The 22,158-nt window shown below is 36.3% G+C and overlaps 1 protein-coding gene across 4 annotated transcripts in view; it reads left to right on the top strand.

Moving 5' to 3' along the window:
* NPEPPS (aminopeptidase puromycin sensitive) overlaps nt 1-22,158 on the top strand; it is a 62,290-nt gene that overhangs the window by 28,392 nt on the left and 11,740 nt on the right. For 2 of the 4 annotated variants that reach the window (XM_036407649.1, XM_036407653.2), the window contains exons 5-17: nt 737-844; nt 2,285-2,485; nt 2,935-3,031; nt 3,143-3,176; nt 4,025-4,139; nt 7,568-7,732; nt 8,568-8,672; nt 9,709-9,769; nt 12,222-12,331; nt 14,303-14,366; nt 17,982-18,121; nt 19,786-19,920; nt 21,183-21,402. In XM_036407649.1, the coding sequence (XP_036263542.1) occupies nt 737-844; nt 2,285-2,485; nt 2,935-3,031; nt 3,143-3,176; nt 4,025-4,139; nt 7,568-7,732; nt 8,568-8,672; nt 9,709-9,769; nt 12,222-12,331; nt 14,303-14,366; nt 17,982-18,121; nt 19,786-19,920; nt 21,183-21,402 (1,555 nt within the window). The remainder of the gene's footprint in view (nt 1-736; nt 845-2,284; nt 2,486-2,934; nt 3,032-3,142; nt 3,177-4,024; nt 4,140-7,567; nt 7,733-8,567; nt 8,673-9,708; nt 9,770-12,221; nt 12,332-14,302; nt 14,367-17,981; nt 18,122-19,785; nt 19,921-21,182; nt 21,403-22,158) is intronic. The other 2 variants (XM_036407650.2, XM_036407652.2) reach the window with 2 other exon arrangements.

Genomic DNA, 22,158 nt, shown 5'->3' on the forward strand with positions numbered 1-22,158 from the left:
AATAACTCTAATACTATAAATCAGCGATTTTCAACCCTTTTCATCACATGGCACACATAAACTACTAAAATTCTACAGCACACCAAAAAATAACTTTTTGCCATATTGGCAAAAATAGGTATAATTTTTATTTATTTACACAGGACAGCTATTGTGTTGGCTGTTGTCATTTCTTTATTTGGTAAACTAAAGGAAAAGAGGTCAGTGCCTTTGATTAAATAGTCAGGTATTGCATGTTTTACAAATTCTTGGGACACACTGGTTGAAAATCGATGCTATAAATTGTTATGATCAGCCGAAACTGGTTTGGCTCAGTGGATAGAACGTCGGCCTGCAGACTGAAAGGTTCCAGGTTCAATTCTGGTCAACGGCATGTACCTTGGTTGCAGGCACATCCCCGGTGGGGGGTGTGCAGGAGGCAGCTGGTCGATGTTTCTAACTCTCTATCCCTCTCCTTTTCTCTCTGTGAAAAATCAATAAAATATATTTTTAATAAAAAAATAATAGAAATAAAATATATTTTTAAAAAATTGTTATGATCTATAGAAGATATAGTTCCTTACTATATGACAATTATAATAAGCCTTGTGTTTCTTTGTAGTTAGTTCCTAGCTTGTTGCCTAGCACTAAGTAGAAAGTAAACATTTGCACAAGTGAAGGAATGATAGAAATAGAGAGGAAGAGATGACTGCTAAGTTAATCAGTGATACTTACATTTCATATTCTTTTTTTTTAGGCTACTGATGCTCGGAGGGCTTTTCCTTGCTGGGATGAGCCTGCCATCAAAGCCACTTTTGATATCTCATTGGTTGTTCCTAAAGACAGAGTAGCTTTATCAAACATGGTATGTATGTGTTTGTAAGTATATTTAAATTTTGAATTTTAGCACATTTAGTTTACTAATTAGATGAGATAGCATGAAACCACCTAACATATGCTTCATAGTTAACAAATGTTAGTTTTTTTTATTTCTGATAAGCCCTCTTTTTTCTAGTTGCCTTATTTGGAATTTTCCACTTCATGGGAGAAATTCTAAACCACCTTTCGGACCTCACAGACCACCAATGGTCCGAGGATCACTGGTTGGCAACCGCTGTAAACCATATCTGCCAGATTATCTTCTTTTCATTTAGAGGCATAAATCAGTGATGAGAATAATAAATATAACACAAAAGAAAAAAACATCTTTTAAATTGAATTTATTGGGGTGACATTGATTAATAAAAAAGTATATAAATTTCAGGTGTACAATTCTATGATACATCATCTGTATCCTATATCGTGTGTTCACTACCCTCAAAAAATCTGACTTCTTAAATATCAAAAGATATAACCACATAATGAATTGTATTTAGATTTTGGGCTGATTGTATTTTTGGAATATGCACTGATCTCATTCATAAACAAAGCAAGCATTCACCACTTGAATGTTTTGTCTAGGACTGCTTTCAGACATAGAGTATATCCTATAGCTTATAATGTGAATCTGGGAAACTTGGGAAAGCCTACTGCACCTGAAAATAACTGGCTTTTGCCTCCTTTATTAGGGAAAAGAGTTCCACAGATAGAATGCCATTCTCTTCTCAAATATTCTTAGAGAGCAGGCTAATATAGTAAACTAAAATATTAATTTACAATTTAGTATGAATTTATCAGGTCTGTTTTTGAATAAGTCTTCCTTGGAAGAATGATGAGAGAGATCTTGGGGAAACTGAGAGCCTGAATAGGAAAAAAGGGTAGAAGACCAAAGGGAAATTAGGGACTCCAAAAATATAATGGAGATTTCTTCACAAATTTGCTTTAGAGCTAGTCTTATTTAGTACAGAGAATGCTCTAAATCTAAAAATCTGTTCCCTTTGAAATGTAGATTTCACAATTGCACTTTTCTTTTTATTAATAATTATTGTCTCCTAGGCTTATTTCACTTAAAAAGTATTGAGCTCTGTCTTAAAACATTCCAGTGCCTGGCATATTTAGGCATTCAAAAAAAGCTGTTTCTTTTTACTCATTCTTTTAACACTTTAGCCTAGAACTTTTTAATGTGAATGCATGATCAACTCATTTACCTTCTCTTTTTTTTATTTTTTTTTTATTAAGGTATTATATGTGTACACTTTTCTTCTTAATAGGAAAGATTTTGACAGCATTAAAGCACTGGATGAATTGTTATAGATAAGTTCTGGAAATGAGGAAGGAGAGGCAACAAAGCCTACAATTTTGGACTAGTGTTTTCTCTATATTTAATGTAAATCTGTTTAAATTTTACTTTTTTTTTTTTTTTAAGAATGTAATTGATCGGAAACCATACCCTGATGATGAAAATGTAGTGGAAGTGAAGTTTGCCCGCACACCTGTCATGTCAACGTATCTGGTGGCATTTGTTGTGGGTGAATATGACTTTGTAGAAACAAGGTCAAAAGATGGTGTGTGTGTCCGTGTTTACACCCCTGTTGGCAAAGCAGAGCAAGGAAAATTTGCGTTAGAGGTAAATGTACTTGAAGAGGATTGTTCCAACAGTCCATAACTCCAGGTTGGGGAATTTACATTTCTGATCAATTATTAGTACATTTATTTATAACTTAAACTGAAATTTGTTGTGCTACTTTGGTTTTATTTGTAATAGAATTTTTGAAGTACCCACCTTGCTGTTGCACTAACATTTTATAGATAATGATTAAGAGAATATTGGAGTAGAATTTATTTATCCAGAGAGTGAGTGGGAAAATATGTAATTATATTTTTTATACCCAGTTATATATAACTAGAGTTTGGCCAACAAAGCTTACGGCTAACACATTCTTTGAACGTAGGGCCCCTGGGATTGATTTCTAGTAACTTGAGATAATTTGGCTTGCAACAGGATTCCTTTGTGGATTTCTATATGAATTCCAATAAAATATTTATTAGATGGTTTTTTTGTTTATACTTTTATAGGTTGCTGCTAAAACCCTGCCTTTTTATAAGGACTACTTCAATGTTCCTTATCCTCTACCTAAAATTGATCTCATTGCTATTGCAGACTTTGCAGCTGGTAAAGTAAATTTCATTTTATTGCTGAATTGTAATAATTATTTTGATTTTGTGATTTTTGAGGAAGAAGTATGTGTATATATCAATAAATGTTTATATTTATTTTATGAAGGTGCCATGGAGAACTGGGGCCTTGTTACTTATAGGTATGTTAATGAGGCATTACCCTGCCTTATCTTTTCAATCACTGATTTCATAAAAGCTTCACTCATAATCACAGTTGAGTATCTTCTGCGTTATGATCTACCATAAATATTCCTACCTCCCTTCACTTCTGTGCACATTTCAAAAACGTGGATGAACACCTTTTAGTCCTACTATCTAGGATTGTATGATTTTTAGTGAGCATCTGGCTTTAGTAACATTTTTAGATATGTTTGGGGCTCAGTTTCTCAGTTCGATGCCTTCTCTTCCTCCCAGTAGTTTCATAGTTATTTATCTAGCTTGACGAACCTTCCTTGATTTAAAGTATTTTCTAGCCAAATATTTACATATCTGTCACTACATTATAAACATGTGGGTTATATAATTTTTGAAGCAGGGTCTATAAACAAGTTTTTGCCTTCTACTTGCAATTGCCTTCTATGATGAGCCAAGTTTCAGACAATCTTCTTAGTGTTCTTTTTAGGATTGTGGAATATATCTTCCCCAACTTGGCACTCCCATTCTTTTAATGGAAGAACTGTCTTCTCTCTATCTAGCACAGTAATCCCTAAATCACTAAGACAAAGTTTTTTCAAAATTTCAGGCAGCTGTCCTCTCAATAACCTGATAATTAAACTTGTGTCACATCTTCTGTTTGTATGATTTCTACTGATGTAGTCTTTAATCTTCATGGAACTGTTTTTTATTCTTTATACTAAGAAAATTTTTCTTGACATCTCTAAAGCCTAATTTGATCATCTTATTACTATTTGAATCTCCCTTCCCTACTTGTGCATGTTTTTATTATATTTTTATTGTTTAATTATTATTATTATTTTTTTAAATACAGGGAGACTGCATTGCTTATTGATTCAAAAAATTCCTGTTCTTCATCACGCCAGTGGGTTGCTCTGGTTGTGGGACATGAACTCGCCCATCAATGGTTTGGAAATCTTGTTACTATGGTATTTAATATTTTTAAGTGCTCAACTATATTTATCTTCATCCTGCTGCACATTATTTTGGCTACATAGTATTTCAGGGTTGCCTGGAACATTGTGCCACAGAAATAAATGGGGCATCTGTTCTCCTTCCCCCCGAGAGGGATGCGACAGGGATCAGTGGTCAGTGGGCAGGGCTGGTTAGTGGGCGGTGCCATGTCGCCAGCCAAGGCAGGCACCAGCAGGCCCCCCCAATCACTCTGGTCACCCCCAATTGTCCTGCCCACCGGTTGCCCCACAGATGGACTCTCATTGTCGGCAAGGTCTAGGGATTCTACCCTATATAGAATCTACCTAATAATCTACCTAATAATCTACCTAATATTCTACCCTATATATTGAAGTCTCTTAGAGTTAAAGATTAAAACCTGGCAAGGCTACTCTACCACTGAAAAAACAGGATGATGCAGTGACATGCATGGACTCTGGCTTGCACATTTTGTGGCCAGCCCTGATTCTGACACTTACCATTGTGTGACAAAGCCAATTAACTTCTCTCTGCTTCAGTTTTTCTACCCATAAGATGGGGAAAATGGTACTACTGCCTAGAAGGATCATGCTATGTGCTACTTTTTTTTTTTTTTTATGTGCTACTTTTTATAATCAGGACAAAAAATATATAGCTGCAAGATGCTTTTTTTTATTTCTTTCTTTTTAAATATATTTTATTGATTTTAGAGAGGAAGGAAGAGGGAAAGAAGGATAGAAACATCAATGATGAGGATCATTGATTGGCTGCCTCCTGCATGCTCCCCACTAGGGATCAAGCCCGCAACCCAGGCATGTGTCCTTGGCCAGAGTCAAACCTGGGACCCTTCAGTTCACAGACTGATGCTCTGTCCATTGAGTCAAACCAGCTAGGGCAGCAAGATGCTTTTCATCTGTATGAAAAGTATGGTCACTGTTGCATGCAGCATCCCAGATTGCAAGAGAGTTGTCTGACTGCCGGTTTAGGCCCCTAGGGATCGGGCCTAAATCATCAGTCAGATATCCCCCAAGGGCATAGGCCAGGCTGAAGTACCCTCCCTATACACATGAATTTCATGCTCCAGGCTTGTAGTTCGATTATATTGAAATGTTTTTCGGGGTCTGTTTTTTTTTATTTTTTATTGCCTAAAATGTTATATTGAAATTTAATAGAAATTCAAGCAAAGAAATTGCAGAATTAGTGTAAATAAATATCATCTACAATAGCCAATTATGTTAAAGCTTGGGAGCACAGGCTTTAATTAGTGAACTAGAAGTACCTCTGCAAAGGAAGAACTGGAGATTTTGGAGTCAGCCAAATCCCTGATGGCATTTTAGGCTGCCAAAGAGCAAAACCTGACTTGGGTGTTAGTTAAGACCATATGTCACAGAAATAAGCAAGAAAGTAAGACATGTAGCAACTATGACATGTCTGAGACAGTTTCTAAAGGAAGTCAGCTCTTGAAAGTAAACTCTATCCTTTTACTTTGGATGTTTAAAATTTTACTTAGGGGTGAAAAAACATTTTTTTGAAATATAATTTTATGTGGAATTAAGTATGCATATTCAGATATGTACATAAATGTTTTTTTCTACTTAATGCAACAAGTTTGTTGCTACTAAACAATTTCTTTTTTGGCTCAGCTTTCAGCCAACTTTATTTTTTATGATTTTATTTTGAAACTACCAGTAATAACTCTTGGGGAAATATGTGCATTATTATATTGATTTTAAGCAGCTTTTTATCTGATTTGAGTAACTATTGTAGTTATTAAATACTAGTTGTTTCAATAACTGAAATTCAAGGGCTTGGAGATAGATTGGAGAATAGCTTTGTACCAGCTATCTTAATGGAGGCTAGTAGTACAAAACACTTAGACAAATAGCCATTTATCACTTAATATTGGAAAATCTTGGTCTTTTCAGAATTTTAAAATGCCTTTTTGTTTTTTACCATTGCATTAGTCCTTTAGCATTTAGCATGGATTTATATATCTTTTTCTTTTCATAAGAGATTTAATCAACTGTAATGAAAATTATATTAAAATCTCTAAAATGTGCTTTAAGAAAATAAAAGTTGATTTTTTGACCCATTATATTCTTTGTCCATCCCCCTATTAATTCTTAACAGGTGAGAATTTTCTATTTGATAAATGCTTAAATACCATTCATTACTGAACTACTTACTGCCATTACTGTTCATCTCACCTAATTCTTATATAAGCAGTACTGCTTTTCTATTTATCTAGAATGTTTAACTCATCCATAAACAATGATTTTTCTCAGACATTATGGAAATAGTTTTCCAGTTTTTCTTGTTTGGTCCTAGTAGCTTTCAGGGTTTGTTTGTGTATGTTTTTTTTGTTTGTTTGTTTGTTTTGGGGGGAGGTTTTTTTTGTTGTGGTTGTTTTGTTAATCCTCATCCTCAATTTTTATTGATTTTACACAGAGATGAAATGAGAGGGATAGAGAGTTAGAAACGTCGATGAGAGAGAAACATCGACCAGCTGCCTCTTGCACATCCCCCACTGGGGATGTGCCTGCAACCAAGGTACATGTCCTTGACCGGAATCGAGCCCGGGACCTTTCAGTCTGCAGACCGAGGCTCTATCCACTGAGCCAAACTGGCTTCGGCTCATCCTAGGATATTTTTTCCATTGATTTTTAAAGAAAGTGGAAAGGGAAGAGGAAGGGGAGAGAAGAGAGAGAGAGAGAGAGAGAGAGAGAGAGAGAGAGAGAGAGAGAGAGAGAGAGAGAGAGAGATCGGTTGCCATCTGCACACTCCCAAAGCAGGGCCAGAGATGAAACCTGTAACCCAGGTACATGCACTTGACTAGGAATTGAACTGGCAGCCCTTAGGCCAGTGGTTCTCAACCTTTTTAATGCCTCGACCCTTTAATACAGTTCCTCATGTTGTGGTGACCCCCAACCATAAAATTATTTTCGTTGCTACTTCATAACTATAATTTTGCTACTGTTATGAATCGTAATGTAAATATCTGTGTTTTCCGATGGTGTTAGGTAACCCTGCTAGTAGTGGGTCGCGACCCACAGATTGAGAACCGCTGCTGTAGAGCCTGTAGTTCAGATATATGAATTATTGCCCTGGCCTGTATGGCCCAGTGGGTTGGAGCATTGTCCAGTACACAGAAAGATTGTGGATTTAAACCCGGTCAGGAAAGTACAGGAGACAACCAGCTGATGTTTCTCTCTCTCCCTCCCTCTCTCTGACTCTCTCTCAAATCAGTAGAAACATATTCTCAGCTGGGGATTAAAAAAGAGAGATTTTAGTTATTTACTAATTTTTTATTTTAGTTCATTAAATTGGCAAGTTTTAGAGTATAGTGGAAAGGACATGTGAGTTTTTCAAATGAGTGGAATGAGAAGTATTTTGTTTTCTTTACATATTTCTCTTTTGTTTTTAGGAATGGTGGACACATCTATGGTTAAATGAAGGCTTTGCATCCTGGATTGAATATCTGTGTGTAGACCACTGCTTCCCAGAGTATGATATCTGGACTCAGTTTGTTTCTGCTGATTATACACGTGCACAGGAGCTTGATGCCTTAGATAACAGCCATCCTATTGAAGTGAGCCATAATTTTAACCATTGCTCTCATTTTTAATGAAGTAATTTGTTACAGAGCTATTTAAAACTCTGAAAATTGCATGGGTGATTCACTCATTTTTATAGTTTATATTTCCAGTCTTGAAAATCTAGCAAGACTGGTCTAATTATGTTTCTTTTTAAGATAGACACTGTAAAAATTGATCTTAGTAGACTCAAGTACTATGTACCCTTAAGCATTCATTAAATATATTTTTATTGAATAGTATGGGAGAACCATATCTATTGAGTAATATGCATAGGGGAACATTATCATTCCATTGTTTCAAAGAAAATTCTGAACATATTCTTTTATTGTTGTCATTATCTGTTTATATATATTTTTTAATTCTCTTGACTTACCTGTTTGTTACTTTAGCTAAGTTTATATGTATAAATTTTGTTTTCAAAGAACTAGACTTATAATCTACTTTGACATATTTAACCAAGGTCCTATATAATTATAAACCATAAGAAAGAAAGAAAGAAAGTGTTTTCATTGCTCTCTTCTCCACTCCCATTCACTACCACCACCAATACACAGATTGATAGTGACTTGCATCCCAAGCAAAGTAGAGCCAAGACTGGACCCTAAGAGTTGACAGGGATCATGATACACACACACACACACTCACACACACACACACACACACACACACACACACACACACATATTTAAGGGTCATCGTTATACATTATGAGGGAACTAAATGTAGAAAAGTATCATATTAGAAGTATTTTCCTAGAAAGCTTTTTATGTAATTCATATTATAGATTGTCTGCTTCCTGTCATAACCTTGAATTACACTGTCTACCAGGTCAGTGTGGGCCATCCTTCTGAAGTTGATGAGATATTTGATGCTATATCATATAGCAAAGGTGCATCTGTCATCCGTATGCTGCATGACTACATTGGGGATACGGTAAAAAAGCAATTTTTAAAGTTTTCTATTCTTTTATGGTGAAAAAAAAGATCTTAATTAGATTAAGTTTCTAAGTAAAGTTTTTATTGTTTTTTTTGCATCTAGAAGAATATTACATTACTGGATTGTCTTTATTTTTTTATATTGACTCTTATGATCTCTTAGATGAATGATATACAAATATGTTTGGAAGTGGGTGGAAGGCTGGTATAAAACTTAAAAGGAGAAGGCAGAGTATGCATTTTTTTATTATTATTGATTTTTCTTTTTTTAAGAGAGAAACATTAATGTGACAGTGGAACATCAATCAGTTGCCCCCTTTATCCACACAACCTGGGTATGTGCCTTGACTGGGAATCAAACCCATGATCTTTTAGTATACAGGACTTGAACAAACTGAGCCAACCAGTCAGGGCCAGAGTATGCATTTTTTTATTTTATTAATTTTTTACATAGAAGAAGGGAGAGGAATAGAGAGTTAGAAACATCGATCAGCTGCCTCCTGCACACCCCTTACTGGGGATGTGCCCCACACCCCTTACTGGGGATGTGCCCACAACAAAGGTACATGCCCTTGACTGGAATCGACCCTGAACCCTTCAGTCCACAGGCCGATGCTCTATCCACTGAGCCAAACCAGTCAGGGCCACAGTATGCATTCTTAAATAAAAGGCAGTAGCCTGGCCAGTGTGGCTCAGTGGTTGAACATTGACCTATGAACCAAGCAATCATGGTTTGATTCCTAGTCAGGGCACATGCCTGGGTTTCAGAGTTGATCCCTTATAAGGGGCATGCAGGAGGCAGTTGATCAATGATTCTCTCTCATCATTGATGTTTCTATTTCTCCTTCTCCCTTCCTCTGTAAAACCAATAAAAGTATATATTTTAAAATAAATAAAAGGCAGTAGACATATATGTATTTCAATAAATCTGACACTCAATAATTTTAGTAAAGTAGCTTTTGAGTATTAATATGTAAATATACTATAAATTCTGAAGTCTGACTCTTGAATTTTTAAAAATTGTATTTTCTCAGGACTTTAAGAAAGGAATGAACATGTATTTAACCAAGTTCCAGCAAAAGAATGCTGCCACAGGTAATCTTTAATAGCTTGAGAGAGAAATGGAAGTGGGACACTTACTTTTTTCTAGCTGCTTTACTTTCTTTGCGATGGATAGGAAATGAAGTTGACTTATTTTATGCCATTTGTTAAGTCAGAGCCCATTATCTTTTGGTCATCGTCCTTCAATAGTCAGCTTTCCATAGCTCAGTGTTTTGCCACTTAAGAGAGTCTGAAGAGTGCTGTTTACCTTACCAGAGCTTGTTCTTTTTTGACTATTTGTTGGTTTTATTGCCCTAAATTAATCATTAATCATTAAAATAGCTGCAGATTAACCACTTTTAGAAGTTAATATACGGAATTAGAGTTTCAATGATGTAAAATCTTAAGAAATTTTTGCGTGTGATGGTCTATAGTTTATTTGCTATCAGAGTCAAAAGGATGAATGAAAGCTTAAGAATTGATTGGCTATGAAAAAGAGCCAGAGTCATAGTTTTGAGTCCGTCAGTGAACAGAAATAGTTTTAAAAAAAGCAAGATTTATGTAATGTCATTAGTGTTAATAGAATGACAGAAGTTCAGAGTCCTGGCTATAAGGGTGTTCCTTAGGTTTGTAACCTGCGATTTAAAAATACAATCTCCCCTCTATTCAGGACATGATGTAGCCTTCACACCCCACTCTCAGCCCCATAAATTTCCATTTTAGTTTGTAAAATAGAGGCATTCTGTTCCTTAAAGAAGGACTACAGAAAAATGTACTCTTGCAAGTTTTATGAATCTTTGGCATGCGTATACAGGCATACCTTGTTTTTATTGTACTTCGCAGATGTTGTGTTTTTTACAAATTGAAGGTTATGGCAACCCTGCATTGAGCAAGTCTGTCAGTGCCATTTTTCAAACAGACTCAGACAATGGTTAGTATTTTTTAGCAATATAATATTTTTAACTAAGATATGTACATTTTTAGACATAATACTATTTCTCACTTAATAGATTATAGTATAATATAAACATAACTATTTTATGCATTGGAAACCAAAATATTTATGTGACTCACTTTGTTGAGATATTTGCTTTATTGTGGTGTTCTGGAACAGAACTTGCAGTATATCCAAGGTATGCCCGTATATAATATATGAGGGAACTACCTTGTGCTTCTTAAATTATAATGGACATATAATCACCTGGGATCTATTAGAATGTTTATAATTCAGTAAGTCTGGGGTAAGGTCTGAGAGTCTGCATTTCTAACAGGCTCCCAGGTGGAGCCCGTGCTACTAGTTCATAGGCCACACGTGAATAGCAAGGCCCACCGTATACCTTTTTTTGATTTGTTTTGTGGTTTATGAAAGACAGTTGGCAGTTCAGATACATTGCAGTTATCATCTGTATCCTCTCGCAGCAGTTCCAGTGCCCTCTTTCTATCTCACTGCACTTTCCTTAATTCATGCCTGCCTTCATGATCTATTGAACTTTGCAGTTGCCTATTAACTCACTACTTGTCTTGCCCCACTCTATTCAGTTTCATCTCTCTCTCTGAGGCTAGCTAGGATTATCTTTCTGAAGTGAATATCTGATTACATCACCCTACTGATTAAAAATACTGGGAATGTGGAGGGGTCCATGGGGAAAAGAGACATATGTAATACTTTCAACAATAAAGATTTTAAAAGTAAAGTAATGAGAATGCCACATTCCCTCGATAGTCAGTACTTCTTTGTAAGTCATACAGTCTTCAGCAGCTCAGCCCTGCCTACTTTTACATTTTCATTGCTCGTTATTCCCACACATGTACCCTCTGTTTTCAGCTAATTGAACATATTGCTATTTTTTGTTATTTTCTGTCTTTTCTTATACTTTTATCTTTGTACATAGACCATTTATTCTGCCTAATTGGAATGAGCTAGTGGTTTATATCTGTCTAACGAACAACTCTTTTTCAGGGTGCAGGCCAAAAAGTCAACTCTCGTGAAGCCTTTATTTTATTTGGGTTTTCCTTTAATTGCTTTTTCTCTGTTCCTACTCCCATTATAGTATATGTCTCATGGCATTACTGTTTTACTCACTCTACCACCACCTCAGCTTTATTGAGTATTTTTTAACTCTGTTAATTGAGTGAATATAATGGTTTTATGTTTGTGAATGATTGTTTAGTTGTAATCTTAAATGTGTTTCCATTTGTTTGTTTCTATTTATTCTTGTTCAAACTCACCTGTTCTCTTTGGTTTGTTTTAATTTGTAATTTTTAATAAATTAGAAAAGTTAGGAACATCTTAGAATATAAGACCATTTTTTGTAATAGAGTTAACTTAATGATAAGACAAGGAGGATGTTAATTTGGCCTGCTGTTTGTTTCCTGAACATGAAAGAATCGAAGAGTTGGTCAGCAATGCATTGTCAAAAACCTCACATATAAAACTTGTGCTGTTTTTTTTTTAGGAAAATAAAAATGTGAACATTTACATTTTCATTGTTTGTGTATCTCCTAGAGGACCTTTGGGAATGTTTAGAAGGTGCTAGTGGTAAACCTATAGCAGCGGTGATGAATACCTGGACCAAACAAATGGGATTCCCCCTCATTTATGTGGAAGCAGAACAGGTAAACTTAATAAAAAGTCCCTCAATTTGTCTAATATTAAGTGAAATTCAATCAATGGTTTCAAATTTATTTTTATGTACTTTAAGAATTCTAGGTGACATTTAAACCAGCCCTCAAAATGCACCCAAATTTACATGGTACATTACAGTGTAAGTTAACCTTCCAAAGCCACATCTTAACCTTAAAAATGATTGTATTCTCCTATATAATAAAACCCTAATATGCAAATTGACCGAACGGCAGAACGACTGGTCGCTATGATGTGCACTGGCCACGGGGGGCAGACACTCAACATGGAAGCTGTCCCCTGGTGGTCACTGCACTCCCACAGGGGGAGTGCCACTAAGCCAGAACCCGGCTCATGGTTGGTGAGCGCAGCGGCTGTTGTGGGAGCCTCTCCCACTTCCAAGGCCGTGCTAAGGAGCAGTGAGCCCAGGCTCTGGCTGAGCGGCGCTCCCACAGAGGAGTGGGCCTAAGCCAGCAGTTGGGCATCCCCTGAGGGGTCGTGGACTGCAAGAGGGTGCAGGCTGAGCTGAGGGACACACACACACACACACACACACAGTACACAAATGTTATATACCAGGCCTTTAGTTTTATAATAAAAAATACCTCTCAGATTGGCTGAAAGCATTTGAAAAGGCAGTTTAGTGAATGCATCAATCATATTTGGTGGGAAATAGGAGAGCTCTGTAATTAAAACAATTTTGGATTTCTTCCTCTCCCTTTTCCTCTCTCTCTAAAAATCACATACTTGCCTTTGTTGCTTCTGGCTTTTTAGTTTCCCCCATACTTTGTTGTTTCATTGCAAAGCTTAACCTTTAAAAACAAGGAGTGTGCTTTTTTTATGCTTATAAGTCATTCTGAAAGTTTGAATTCTGAACTTTGAGTTCACATGATAATCTAAAATAACTTTTTGTAGTATTACTTACTGTTATGTATCCTTTTGAGAACTTTAATCCTTTAAAGTTTTTATCTGGATTCATATTTCTTCTGAGGAACCATATTACATAGAACCTGCTCTTTTATTTAGACTTCTCGTGGCCTTGTGCATGAAATTCATGCAGTTGGGTGAGGTCCCCCAGCCTGGTCTATGCTCTGTCACAATGCAGGAGTCCCTTGATCCATCACCCCAAAGAGGTAGACCTCTACGAGGCTCTTGTTCCTGGGGCCAGTGCCACAATCCTCACATCCCTGGGCCTAGCGCCAGGAGCGGGAATGCAAGCCTCCGAGAGCCTCCCGTCCCTGGGCCCGGCGCCTGGGGTAGAATTGTGAGCCTCCCGTCCCTAGGCCTGGAGGCTCGTGCAAGTCCTGCCCACCCGCGCCTGTGGCACACACAGCCTCCTGCTGATCTGTCGTTAAGCGTCAGGGCATTATAACTATTTGCATAATAGCTCTTTATTATTTAGATTGTTATTTTGAAGCCTAAATAAGAAATAGTGACCTTTCACTATCCTATAGCATCATCATTGCATTTCTTGTGTACTTACATGACATTTGATTATACTGGTTTTACCTTCTACAGGCAGTCCTCAGGTTACATCAGAGATCCGTTAGTACGGCGCAACGTAACTCGATTTTCGCCATAATTGGTAACCCACCTACATAAGTGTCTACGTCACTCACTTGGAGTACATACAGCATAATGAAGTGAAATAGTAAAAAAATAAAATAAAAGAAAGATGATAATCCCTGATTATTAAAAAAAAATTTAAAGAAAGATAACAATCCCTTGTGGTAAAAAATAATAATAATAAAAAACATAAAGCACATATGCACATACGTTAAAATGATGGAACTTTTTCTCTCCCCATATAAATACTGTAAATGGGTGACAGCGACATAACCACGAAACGACGTAAAGTAGTCCAACATAACCTGAGGACTGCCTGTACTTTGTCACAGAAATGTTGCCTCTTCCAAAAAAGAAAATAATTTTATACTACTATAGCCTTTGCTTTGTTTCTTTAGGTAGAAAATGACCGATTACTGAAGCTGTCCCAAAGGAAATTCTGTGCCAGTGGACCATATGTTGGTAAGCAAATGGCTATAAGTGGCAGTTGATCTATGACTTTGGATACCATACCAGTAGTGTTTCAACTAATAGGAAATAATTATCCATTCTTATTTTATTTTTTAAAATATATTTTACTGATTTTTTTTTACAGAGAGGAAGGGAGAGGGATAGAGAGCTAGAAACATTGATGAGAAAGAAACATCGACCAGCTGCCTCCTGCACACCCCCCACTGGGGATATGCCCACAACTAATGTTCATGCCCTTGACCGGAATTGAACCCGGAACCCTTCAGTCCGCAGACCGACGCTCTATCCACTGAGCCAAACCAATTTCGGCAATAATTATCCATTTTTAAAAAATTTTAGTAGAATTAAAAAAACAAGGAAGTGGTAATAGAATAAAAATGAAATCCAGAAAATCAAGAAAGATCCATGCTGTGACTGGGTAGGTCAGTTGGTTGGAGCACTGTCCTGATATGCTGAGGTTGTGGATTTGATCCTTGGTCAGGTCACATACAAGAGTCAACCAGTGAATGTCTAAATAAGTGCAACAACTTATCGACATCTCTTTCTCTGTGTGTGTGTGTGTGTGTGTGTGTGTGTCCCACTACCACTTTCTCTCACTTCCAAATCAATTTTTAAAAATTAAGAAAGGGGATTTACGAAGTATATATAATGTCATATTCTTAGATTTTTTTATTCCATGTCTCTGTGTATGAAGAAGCATAGGAACACCCAAGCAGTGATTCTCTAGCCTTAATGCCTAAAAGAAGACTTAATACACGCTTGTTTGGGTGGCTAATTAATTTTTTTTTTAATTCTGGGCATAAGTAAGTAAATAAATAAATAAAGCCCAATGACTATTTAGATATATTATAGTGCTAGCTCTGTAATTGACCCTTATTTTATAATCTCAGCAATCCTATTGGGTAAGTAAAATTATTTCCACTTTACAAATGAGGGAGCTGAAGCATAGGTAGGTTAGTTAAATTGCCCAAGGTCACTTTGAGTTAATTCTCTAATGAGTTAAAGAGTAGGAATTCAGCCCAGCAGGCATGGCTCAGTGGTTAAGAAGTGACTTATACACCAGGAGGTCATGGGTTGATTCCCGGTCAGGGCAAATGCCTGGGTTGTAGGCTCAATCCCCAGAAAGGGGTGTGTGCAGGAGGCAGCCGATCAGTGATTCTCTCTTATCATTGATGTTTCTATCTCCCCTTTTTCCTTCCTCTCTGAAATCAATAAAAAATATATTTAAAAATAATTTTTAAAAAGTAGGAATTCAAACAAAATAATTGGATTCCATGAATTTATACTCTTACCACTCATCTCTGTTTTTTTAAAAAATATCTCTACATGTCATTAGATTCTTTTATCCAGGAAAATAAAGATTAATTGAAAAATAAGAAAAAATACAGTTTTCTGTATTTATTTTAAACCTCTTTAGAATAGCAGGGGGAGGTGTATATCAGAATCAGGGGGAGGTGTATATCAGAATCGCCAATGCCTTTTAATCTTCAATCCACCAAAATATGCATTCGATTAAGGTTGAAAGATACAGCCTTCTACCCTTAACCTTCTTTAGCATTTAAAATTATTCTTTTAATAAATATGTTTGAAAGTTAGAGGACACATGTATTATCCAAATAGATCTTTAAGGTCACAGTTGCCATTTTCTGCCTCACACCTGCAATCTGCATTGTAGCACTGACAGGTTTTGCAGGTCTAACTAATACTCTATGACTAATATAGGCAGTGTTAAAACCTGAAATATCCCAGTGTTGAGAGGAAATTTTAATTTATGGTTTAGCCTGATAGCATAAAGGCATATAACTTATTAAAATGTTCCTTTGATGTACTATTGGACAGTGACACTCCTTTGTTTGACATCTTAATGCAAAGTTAATTTTGCTGTCTGATCCCTAAGAATATGTGTATGTCTCACAAAAGCTTTGGCTTTTAGATATGACTTGTCCATTTTGGAATCCATTAGTGCCCAGGGTGTATCCTGTCTATCAGAAAAATAAAAACCAACCTCTAGCCGAAACCGGTTTGGCTCAATGGATAGAGCGTCGGCTTGGGGACTGAAGGGTCCCGGGTTCGATTCTGGTCAAGGGCTTGTACCTTGGCTGCGGGCATATCCCCAGTAGGGGGTGTGCAAGAGGCAGCTGATCGATGACTCTCTCATCGATGTTTCTAACTCTCTCTCTCTCTCCCTTCCTCTCTGTACAAAATCAATAAAATATATTTAAAAAACAAAAACAAACAAACAAACAAACAAAAACCAACCGCTAGTGTTTCAGTAGTATATAAGGTACTGTTAAAGACTGTACCTTAGTATTGGTTTTTAAATGCTATATGAGAGCTTTTACATACTTGAAATTTCTTTAAGACAGTAAAAATCATTGATGTCTTTATTGCTCTGTAAAGGGAATACAACAGTTAAATTAAAATCACTGTATTTGGCCTGGCCAGTGTTGCTCAGTACTTAAGTGATGGCCCAGGAACCAAGAAGTCACTGGTTAAATTCCCAATCAGAGCTTGAGCCCTGGTGTAGGTGTGAGCAGGAGGAAGCCAATCGATAATGTACCCCTCTCATTGATGTTTCTATCTCTATCCCCCTCCCTTCTTCTCTCTGTAAAAATCAATGAAAACGTATTTTTTTTTAAAAATCACTCTATTTGTGCCCAGCCAATATGACTCTGGATGAACATCGACAAATGGACCAAGGGGTTTGCAGGCTCGATCCCTGGTGAGGGGAGTGCAGTAGGCAGCCAGTTGATGTTCTCTCTCATCATTGTTTCTATCTCCCTTTCTCTTCCTCTCTCTCTCTAATATATATATATTAAAATATGCTTAAGCCCTGACAGGTTTGGCTCGGTGGATGGAGCGTCGGCCTGTGGACTCAAAGGTCCAGGTTCGATTCCGGTCGAGGGCGTGTGCCTTGGTTTCGGGCACATCCCCAGTAGGGGAGGTGCAGGAGGCAGCTGATTGATGTTTCTCTCTCATTGATGTTTCTAACTCTCTATCCCTCTCCCTTCCTCTCTGTAAAATACCAATAAAATATATATATATATATATTTTAAATATGCTTAAAATCACTGTATTTGTGATCCTGCAAATAAGTAAACTGTTATGTTTGGGGTGTTGTTTTTTTTTAAAGGACACAGATGTGATGATGGCAACAGTCCTTTATTTTTTATTATTTTTTAAAAATATGTTTTATTGAGTTTTTACAGAGAGGAAGAGAGAGGGATAGAAAGCTAGAAACATCGATGAGAGAGAAGCATCGATCAGCTCCTCTTGCACACCCCCTACTGGGGATGTGCCCATAACCAAGGTACATGCCCTTGACTGGAATCGAACCCGGGACCTTTCAGTCCGCAGGCCGACGCTCTATCCACTGAGCCAAACCAGTCCTGGCTAGACTTGTGATTTTGTTAATAAATTCTCTTTTCCTTTGCACCAATATTAATCAGGTCACCTGAAAGAGTTTTTGTACTATTAAAAATGAGCTATTGGCTTAATAGTTAGGCTCAAGCCTGTACATAGTATACTAGTCCTCTCTCTCCACCTTACTTTCTTTTTTCAGTGAGAATTTATTTTTCAAGTTTTCTATTTGTTCTCTTGCTTAAGGAGAAGACTGTCCCCAGTGGATGGTTCCTATCACAATCTCTACTAGTGAAGATCCCAACCATGCCAAACTGAAAATTCTAATGGACAAGCCAGAGATGAATGTGGTTTTGAAGGATGTTAAACCAGACCAATGGGTAAAGGTGAGTCCAGAAATGGCATGACCATTTTAATATTATCTAAATTGATTTCTCTCACTTCTTTTATGCATTTTGTGGCTGGTTCTAAATTCTGCTTCATATTAGACTAGGACTTGCAAAGAAAAAAACATTTCTAAACTTTCCTACATGAAATGTATTGCTAGTTTTCAAATAATATTGTCTAGATATTTACCTTTATGGCAGAGAGTGGTAGATAAGCAGATACAAAGCATTAAAGAGGGGGGGGAAATAGTAGACTATGTATAAAGTCACACTAACCAAAACATTTGTAGTCTCGCAACTTCAAACTATCCTTCATTGTAATGATATGTTAACGTCAACGATGTGTTGTCATCGTATGTGTACAACTATAATCAAGTGAGAGCAGATGTATAATAATCAGTTTGTGTCTGAAACATGAAATTTCTTTAGCTGGTGTTTTAAAACCATTTCATAAAAATAACAGTTGGTAAATATTGTTTTTCATTGTTCTATACGTTTCATAATGAAAGTGTCTACTACAAACTTTTCTCCCAATTGTAGCTTCCTAATAAGTAATATACATTAGCTGGACTTTTGTGCTTTCTGAAAAGTGTCATTTCTCCCTCTGTTTTAATTTTTATACTCAGTAGAATACTATATTTCCATTTGAAATTATAATCTAAAAGATTAAATAGCTATTGAACATTTTATTATAAATGAGAAAAAAGTTATGCACACTGTGATTGTAATTAGGTAAACAAAGGTATTATTTCTACAGTAAAAGATAAGATAACCAATATTTGTACTAGAATTATGATGTGATTTTTTACTATATCTATATAAATAGCAAGTATCTTATACTATTATTTTACCATTAAAATGTTTTGTGTATAAATACTATTACAAATATTTTTTATTATTGGCAAATAGTCAACAGAGAATGACAGTCAGTGATAACCTCATTTCACAAATCATATGAACTGTTTTTTAAGTTCATGTAATTCTGTATATATATATTTTTTTTTTAATTGATTTTTTACAAAGAGGAAGAGAGAGGGATAGAGAGTTAGAAACATCGATGAGAGAGAAACATCGACCAGCTGCCTCCTGCACACCCACCACTGGGGATGTGCCCGCAACCAAGGTACATGCCCTTGACTGGAATCGAACCTGAGACCTTTCAGTCCACAGGCCGATGCTCTATCCACTGAGCCAAACCGGTTTGGGCTCATGTAATTCTTTAAAATCTAGGACCTGACATTTGTTATTCTCTTGAGGCTCTGGGCTCAATAGATTACTGTTTGTAAAGGCTTATTAGTCTTCCTTAGATATTCCACTGTCCAAGTATTTTTACATATAGTAAATATTCTCTATAATCTTAAAACTATTTACTAAGTTTAGAAATAGAAACTTATCCATATCATTTCTCCCCTCCATGTTCTTCCTACTTTCCCTCACTTTGGCCTCTACCATGTCAAGTTTGTTTTCTTTTGCCTTTGTATTCATCTCTGACAATTGATTTCTATCTTTATATATTGTTTCATTTTAATCCCTATCTGTTGGCATATATGATTTTTGTTGTTTTCATCCAGATATACTAAAACTAGAACTCTTTCACACCTACAAAAGATTGACTTAAAAGATAAATGAAACTATTTAATAATATCTACTGGATATCTTTTCAGTTAAACCTGGGAACAGTTGGATTTTATCGGACCCAGTACAGCTCGGCCATGCTGGAAAGTTTATTACCAGGCATTCGTGACCTTTCTCTGCCCCCTGTGGATCGACTGGGATTACAGAACGACCTCTTCTCCTTGGTGAGCCTTTCTCACATAGTGTGATGGGTTTTGTTGATTAAAGGATTTTGTTTTTCCTGGAGTGTCTAACTGAAACATAATTAGAAGAATATAGTTCTTCTTAAAGGTTGAATGCCTTTGGGATTAGAGCAAATGACTAATTATTAACTAACATGACAAAATTGAACCTATATAATTTACTAGAAACAAATCCCATTTCACTATTCCTAGGTCAGCTTTTTACAACTGTACTTAAACTAGCCTTTGTAATATAGAAATTCTTTTCAATAGAAATAGGTAAGAGCTTTGAAGAAATTTCCCTACTAATGTGATTAAAAATACTTAATTGATTTAGAATGATTTCTATTTAACTAAAGTAGATTGTACTTTGCTGAGAAAGTTTAGAATTTTTTAACAACTATGTAATAGCCCATTAGCTTTAGAATTATATTTGGCTTTGTTCCAGAAAAGATTTAAAGCAGCAATTAGTAATGCTATTTTTATGACTCCAACATAGGTTAGATAATTTCTAGATACCTTTGACTATGATAAAATTGTCAGATTTGTCCTAGTGTTCCTTTAAGTTGGACTTGAAGTTTTCCCTCCCCTCTGCAGTAACTGGTTTTGGATTCCTCCTTTGTATAAACACAGATTAGCATTGATGCACAAAACCTCACATCTGCTGATCTCATTGCTGAGAGAGACCTGTCCCAGGAGAGTGGTGTGTTTGTGCAGTTGGCTGTTGTAACAGAAGTTCTTTTTCTTAACTCTCTTAGCTAATTCTGAAAGGACTCTGAATTTGTAGTGCCTTCTAGTATGTGTTCTTTTAGAAATGAGTAAAGGACAAGTTAAAGTTGACATAGTTTGCAGGCCCAGTTTTGAAAGAGCCTCTGTCAAAAACCCAAGTCCCAACTATTTTTGTAACTTTTCTAAACGTATGAAAATTTTCAAAAGAAAAACAAAGCCAAGACCCCTGAAAGAGAATAGAAATAGGAAGTTAACTGTTTTCTGTCTTCATTTATTTTTTCATTTTCTCCAAATTGGGAGAATTTTAGCATATTTTAAAGTGGCTCTTTTATAAATAAAACAAAACAAAAAAGGTAGAGAATGTTGTCAGGATTTTTATTTTATTAAAGTCTAGTGTTCTGAGCTGCTGTAGTCTCATTTCCTTTAAAGCAAAGAGATGACTAACTAGCAGTAGATAATGCCAAAAATGCATGCTTGTGTTTTTTGTTTTGTTTTTGCTAGAAGACTAGATTAATTTATGTTTTTTCCTATCCCAGGCTCGAGCTGGAATCATTAGCACTGTAGAGGTTCTAAAAGTCATGGAGGCTTTTGTGAATGAGCCCAATTATACTGTATGGAGCGACCTGAGCTGTAACCTGGGGATTCTCTCAACTCTCTTGTCCCACACAGACTTCTATGAGGAAATCCAGGAGTTTGTGAAAGATGTCTTTTCACCCATAGGGGAGAGACTGGGCTGGGACCCCAAACCTGGAGAAGGTAAAGGATGTACTGAATGGAGAAATAATTGATCGGAAATTAGTTCTTTGTTACTTATCTGTGGTTAACAATGGCAGTAGCCTCATCTTGGTATCTGCTAGATGTTGTTATGTATTCAGCTAGCCAGAAATTAAGACTCGGGTCTTTTAAGCCAAGTTGTGAAGTTACATGGGTCACTAACATAAAAACAGTGGTGGTTATATTATGTGTATTTATTGCTAAATATGATTTGTGCATAAGCAAATGGTGGAAATAAAAAGTCTTTCATGAGTTCCAAAAGCCTATTTATAGTCAAGAAGAGCTGTAAGGAGTTTTGGATTATTTTCTTTATTATTATCATAAATACCAGATACCTTATATACAACTTGTAAAGATACAGGTGCCAGTTTTCTTTTTTTTTGTGTGTGTTAATCTTTACCTGAGGATATTTTTTCCATTGATATATATATATTTTTTTAAAGAGTGTATAAGGGAAGGGGAGAAACAGAGAGAAACATTGATGTGAGAGAGACGCATCAATTGGTTGCCTCCTGCACTCGTACTGACTGTGGCAGGGATTTAGCCTGCAACCAAGGTACATGCCCTTGACTGTAATCAAACCCGAGACCTTTCACCCCACAGGCCGGCACTCTAACCATGGAGCCAAACCGGCCAGGGCAGGGCCAGTTTTCTGAATTAAATAAATTATTTGGCCTTCAATGTGTGTTCTCTCCATGAGAAAATGTTGACAAAATAATTATTTTCTACCATCTGCTA

Source organism: Pipistrellus kuhlii, unplaced genomic scaffold (assembly GCF_014108245.1).
Source record: "Pipistrellus kuhlii isolate mPipKuh1 unplaced genomic scaffold, mPipKuh1.p scaffold_m20_p_37, whole genome shotgun sequence".
NCBI lineage: Eukaryota > Metazoa > Chordata > Mammalia > Chiroptera > Vespertilionidae > Pipistrellus > Pipistrellus kuhlii.